Source organism: Colossoma macropomum, unplaced genomic scaffold, assembly GCF_904425465.1.
Source record: "Colossoma macropomum unplaced genomic scaffold, Colossoma_macropomum, whole genome shotgun sequence".
In the NCBI taxonomy this organism is placed as follows: domain Eukaryota; kingdom Metazoa; phylum Chordata; class Actinopteri; order Characiformes; family Serrasalmidae; genus Colossoma; species Colossoma macropomum.
In genome coordinates this window covers 16,953,290-16,959,501 of record NW_023494784.1, presented here as the reverse complement: position 1 = coordinate 16,959,501, position 6,212 = coordinate 16,953,290, and the positions used below count along the sequence as shown (strand labels likewise).

The 6,212-nt window shown below is 40.1% G+C and overlaps 1 protein-coding gene across 1 annotated transcript; it reads right to left on the bottom strand.

The window, feature by feature from the left end:
• Nucleotides 1–831: 831 nt before the first annotated feature.
• Nucleotides 832–5,998, bottom strand: gpr18 (G protein-coupled receptor 18). The gene is made up of 2 exons (XM_036573431.1): nucleotides 5,872–5,998; nucleotides 832–3,669 (listed from the first exon to the last, which is right to left on the bottom strand). Exon 2 carries the CDS (start codon nucleotides 3,657–3,659, stop codon nucleotides 2,688–2,690), a length of 972 nt encoding a protein of 323 aa, XP_036429324.1. The 5' UTR covers nucleotides 3,660–3,669; nucleotides 5,872–5,998; the 3' UTR covers nucleotides 832–2,687.
• Between the last annotated feature and the right edge of the window lie 214 nt (nucleotides 5,999–6,212).

The window sequence follows — 6,212 nt, the reverse complement described above, 5'->3', positions numbered from 1 at the left end:
TGCGTGGTACTACAAGCCTTCAGCGCGTCATGCTACAAGCCTTTTTTCCATCTGCGGTTTCAGTGGTGGACACGTCACATAAACCACTCCTGGGCCTACCAGACCCTTTATGCAACACTTTCACATGTGTGAAATGCTTTAGTATATCAGGCCCCATGAGAAGGCTGTGTACCATCAGTGTTGAATGTGACAGAAACATTCAATATGGATGTTTAAAAAACTTAACAGACCTTGGGTTGCAGTTCCCAGCGGTGGTCATAGCTGCTCTTAGCTCTGTTGGAGACTGATATGTACGGAAGGCAAAAACAGCCTTTCAACACCGGAAACACTTACAAAGTGTTGAGTGCTGCAGACCTCCTCTATCCACCGTTATTTGGCATATTCAGATTTATTGCTCTAATATTGTCAAGATCACTTTAGAATCAAACAAACATAGAAAGTCCAAATCACTTCCTATATACAAACTCTTAATTTCAAAAACCTGAGGAGGTCTACATTAATTAGAGTTAAGGTTAGAAAACACCTTCTCATTTCTCCTAGGCCGATAATCTTGGATAGTTCCTGTTGTTTTATCACTCGTCTTCTCTCCGCATGGCCTTTAATGCTGTTCCTTTGATGCCTATCTGGCTCCTTATGGTGGAAGTATACAATATTCCCTCTCATCTCTGCTTAACCTGCTTTTAGAAGCAGTTAGAAGTAGTTCAGGGGAATTTTCCACTGGCTCTGAATGTGTGTATTTCCTCTGTGCTGACAAAGATTAATGCGCTGCTTAATTAGCTATAGGTCTGGTGACAGTTCTCTGCTAAAATATGAAGCAACTTGGAGTCTGTATCTGTATTTGAAGCAAATTAAATATCATACATGCATGTACTGTGATTAGTTTTCCAAAGTGTTCATTTTTTTATGACAGTAAACAGTTATACAGACTGTCATGCATACAGTATGTTTATATAGTAACAGTGGCATTCAGAGGCACGAAGAAAATAAAAACAATCAGTGAAAATAAGATACTGTACATGCAGCGAAAATAGGTTAGATGGAAAATGTCACAAGCCCAAACCATAAATGCATACAGTGGCACCACACCACTTTTTTCACACCTTACAATGACCCTGAAGGCTGAGGTCTTGCTATGTTCTGCTTTCTTGGGTCTGCTGTCACATGACTCCACCTGCTGGTCAAAATGGATTACAGCAATACTCTGAAAAGTACAGTGGCAGCTCTGTACAATGGTGCCACCACCTGGCAGATTAAAGAATATATTAGCCTATTGAAACAAAAGAAAACACATACTGATATAAATGAAATGCCATGCTATAGATTCTATTCATTATGCAGTTCTTTGTGGAATGTTCTTGTTCTTACTAATGTCTTAAAGCATAGATCAATTTTTGGTCTAGATAAAATGAGGACTTCAGTAGGGCCTTAAAAATTCGGTAAACATCCTTGAGGCAGCAAAAGCACTGTTCTGTTTGAATATATTCTCTATGGGACTTCACAGTACACATAAATACAGTACTAACGAAGGCTATAAAGTGCTTATAATTTCATATTACATTTTTTCAGTCTGTGCAAAGCTTTTTAAATGTAGACAAGTTCATTTTTGGAAAAAGGCTAGGATTTCCATTAGTTTCAGGGAGTTTGATTTTCATTCTTGGTACAAAAAAGACTGAAATAGAGATTTAAGTGTGCTCATTGGAGCTATCATTATTGCTTATATAGTAAGTATGTTATGTGTACTGATTTTAACCCTCAGATCATACAAATCATGCATCTCCCTGACATGATTTAATACTGACATCCTGAATTATATGAATACACAATGTAAGTAAATTTCAAATATTACACATATTTGTGAGTACATTAGATGCCTCCCTAAAATATTCTGGAGTGCTGCAGATATTGCCTTTTGATTGCTTTCTATGAGAAGTAGTTAATGATTAGCTTGGTTCACATTTGCATCCCATAAAAAGGGAACATCATTTGCGCATTTGGATATTTCTTGTTACAGTTTGATAAATTAAGCTCTTGCTGAGCCCAGAGAAAAAAAATCATAGTAGAAGTTTCTGTTTTTTTATACAGTAATGTCTTCTCGTTGGCTATAATATAATGCCAGTGCGGCTGGGAGGATCAGTTCCTTGAATCCAGGCATTCGGGAATCATGAGTCAACTCCAAAGCTTTGGACTCGCACAGTGACGTCCAACATGCGTGCCCCCGGATGCTCACAGAGTGTGAGATATTGAGATATTCTTATGTTATTGTCTAGACTCACTCATAGCTCACAGATAGTCCACTAGAATTTTACTTTAGACAAAGTCAAATTTAAATGCAACTTTGGCTTACAATCAGACAATGTTGCCAGTGCCAAAACATTTATCCACATCTATCTGAGAGAGTTATTAGAGGAGAATCAGCTACAACTTAGTCAGCCCCTGTCAGTCAAGTTAATTTAGTTAACGGAATTGACTCTTGGAATTGATTCCATCGATTTCAAGCACTTGGAATCCAAATGAGAGCCAACTCAAAAATTTCTGAAAAAACACTGGTGATCTCAAAATCTCAAATGCTTTAGCTATAGTTAGGATTTCTTCTTTCCTCTTTCTGAACACTCCTTTTAAAATATTTTCATCAACTGAACTATATGCATAGCTCATTAGAAGATGGTGACTCCTAGTGGCACTGTTCCTCAGATCATTGCACTGGTGAGATTACTGAGGGAGCGAACGCTGCCCGTGTGCCGGCTCTTCCTGCGGACACTTCTTAGGTAGTTCCTGTAGAGGATCACGCTGATCACTCGGTCCTGGAACTGCTTGGACACAATGTAATAAAGTATGATGTCCAGCACTGTGCTCATGTTCATTAGGAACGTGGTGAAGGCACCCCAGGTGCTGTAGCCCTGGCTGCTGTTTTCCAAAAGCAGGAACACAAAGCAGATATGGAAGGGCACAAAGCACACGAGCACCTGGGCGATTAGCGTGATGATGATGCGGATGGACTTCTGCTTTACTTTCGGCTTCAGCTTGGACGTCCGGCCATGGATGAGGTTGTCTACGATGACGATGTAGCAGCCCACCATGATAAACATTGGCACCAAGAAGAAGAAAGCCAGACGAGTGAAGTGGACAGCGTTGTCCTGCCGCAGGTAGACAATGTCATGCATCTTCAGGCAGGTGGTGTGGTTGGAAAGCCGGTCTCGTTCTTCCTCAAGAAAGAGCAGTGGGGCTGTGCCGCCGAGGGTCATGACCCACACGCCTGCGCACGACAGCATGGCCTTGTGCACGTTCTTCAACTCCTTGCTGTGTCGCGGCTGCACTATAGCTACATAGCGGTCAGCACTAACGAGGGCGAACAGCCAGAGAGCCAGACATGGGTAGAGAACAGTCAGAGCAGCATTGATCTTGCAGAACATGTCTCCAAATGGCCAGTAATCCATGCTATAGTAGGCCATGCGGAAGGGTAGCAGTAGAATGAAGATAAGGTCCACCACAGCTACATTGATCATGTAGATAGTGACAGAGCTTCTTCTTTTTGTGGTAAGGGCAAAGACCCAGAGGGCGGTAAAATTGACCACTAGACCCACACAAAATATGAAGCCGTAGAACACCAGGCTGGCTGTTCTGAACACTGGAGGGACAGCCGAAGAATTGTTATGTTCCATGATGAATTGCCTGATAAGAGGGAAGAGGACATACAAAGTTACTGTAAAATATCTGAAAGAATAAATGAAAGGAGACTGACTTATAAAACTGAATGTCATAAGGCTCTAACAAAGATGTTATGTTTTAACAAGGATGCTATGCTGTTATTGTTATGCTTTCTGACCTGCTAAGACTGTTTTTGGTTTGTACAATGAACCATTTTTCAAAATGTTGCATATTTTTTCTATTTTGCATTATTTATAGATGCTGTATAACATGTCGCCAGTGGCAGGTAGGGCAATAATTATTGACAACCTTTTATAAATACTGACACATTTCTACACCCATGCCTGACAGAAAGGTCCAGTTTCTCAACAGTGTACCTCACCAGGTGGCCCAAATCAACACTACATGCAGTTCTGGCATCTTTTTATCTCTTTCTTATTCATAATGGATCTCTTCCACAGTAAGTGCCATGCTATCCGGTAGGATCCTTCACAGCCTGCTACATGATAAATGTGTTTATAACTTGATTCAAAAAGATGAATCAAGATCAAAATGGTTCCATTCAAATTGTATATAAACATATGTATTTTATCAAAAATCAAAACATGTATATTGCTCAACCAGCTTTCTTGAACCTCTTCCACTGTAGAACCAAATGATTCTCAGGGTTGTTCTATGCCGTTCCACACCAGTGCAGACTTGTGTGACCAATTAGAATTTCTTTTTCTATCTGCTGTGGTGCTAGATTAGAAAATGGAAATACGTAGCTCAGCAACTCTGACAGACTAGTAGCTACAGAATACATTTGATTCTGGCTGTCACTCCAACACCAGTCACTGAACCTTGTGATCTCGGAATCTTTGTCCTCTAAAAAGGTGTTATTTACGCTCAGATTTACATCATTATCATCTAAACTTGCATCAGTGTAGATTCTATTAGCCAGAATTGAACCTATTCTGTGGTGAGCTAGCTAAGCTAATAATAACCAGCTCCTCTCTACAAGCACTGCTTTCATTTATTTTGTAACCATGTAAGCAAACAGAAGTAATTGTTTGTTTTCGGTTTTGCAAAAAACGCAAGTTGCAGTGGCACAATACCAAGGTAAAAGTAGAACCAATGAGTGAATAGCTACGTCCTTACATTATCCCACTGAACAGTTCTGTGGCCCTGAGTATGACTAGCTAACTGTGTCAAGGGCTGCATCAAAACTACATACTACCATGCTACGCATACGGCATTGCTGAATGCACTTTCAGCAGTGGTGTACTATTTTAATATACTATTTAGTATGGTAATATGGAGTTATGGATGCAGCCAAGCAAACTGTGCTGTGTTTGTAAGCATTCTGTATCAAATCGTGTCTGTGTGGAAATGCCACTGGAACAGTTACTCTCTGTACTCAGAACTATTTGGCCCTGCAGTGGAAAGGAGGTCTATGTAACCTTGTTATTTGGCCAGTGGCGTGTCAAACAGCTAAATATGACATATAATTGTTGCAGTCCGAATAGGTAGCCTCATGTAGCACTAACATTAGATGGTAGTGGGTGAAACAATTGTGATTACAATTTATATTGCCAATTTTTTATTAACTGAAAATATTTTTCGTATGTGTTTGTTCTGCGCTGGGACCCCACAGATCCTAGTTATGCCATGACGTGTCATGCTCATTATATGTTCATACCACCCTGAAGTCCCCTGGCCACCCACACGGAGATATTATAACTCAAGTGTAGACGAGTGGAAAACCTACTACTTGTTTAGAAATATGAAATAACGTGTAAAATAGAAACACTAAGCCATATTGAAAGTCAGCTCTCAGACAGAACAGATGCAGAACTTGGAGAGACAAAAAGGGAAGAGTACTGCTTGAAATGCTGAAGTGAAATTCTGTCTCATGTTTTAGCTTCAGCTGTCTTACAGGAAAGTGTGCGACCACTTATTGTAAGTTCTGACACCCCCTCTCCACTGCTCAGACAAGCTTTAGCTTAACAAATTTCACAAGTTTTTTCTAGTTTTAGTCAACATTATGCCTAGATATTGCCAACATGACAACATCTACGTTCTGTAGTTACCCAGAATATTGATCATCTATACAGCTTCTGACAAAAACAAATAGGGATATGCCTTCTTCTGAATTGTATCTGAGCTAAACCAAGTTATGTCTGTAATGCCGAAGAAAGTTCATCTCTGTATTGCGTATTGTATAAAAATCAAAGACATACATACCTCAGTGATCTACATGCTCTTGTGTTGGTACAGCAACTGCTTCTGGCACATACGGAAGGCTTGTGATGTGGCAGAGAGTCATGTCAGCTCAAGCGTTGCTCAGCTAGTGTAGAGGAAGTCATGTAGCTAATGTCTTAATTTAAATGACGTGCTTTTTTCTTTCTCTTTTGGTTAGTGAGACTTCCTGTGTGGCTTCTGCTGGTGGAACAAACGTCTTTATACCATTGTGTGTTTATGTGGCTCTTTTTTTTACTAATGTCAGTTCTGCAGCAGTGCTACAACAGTGACAGGTTTAGGTGCTGGTTATTGATTGGAAAAATAGGGTTTGTCACACAACATTA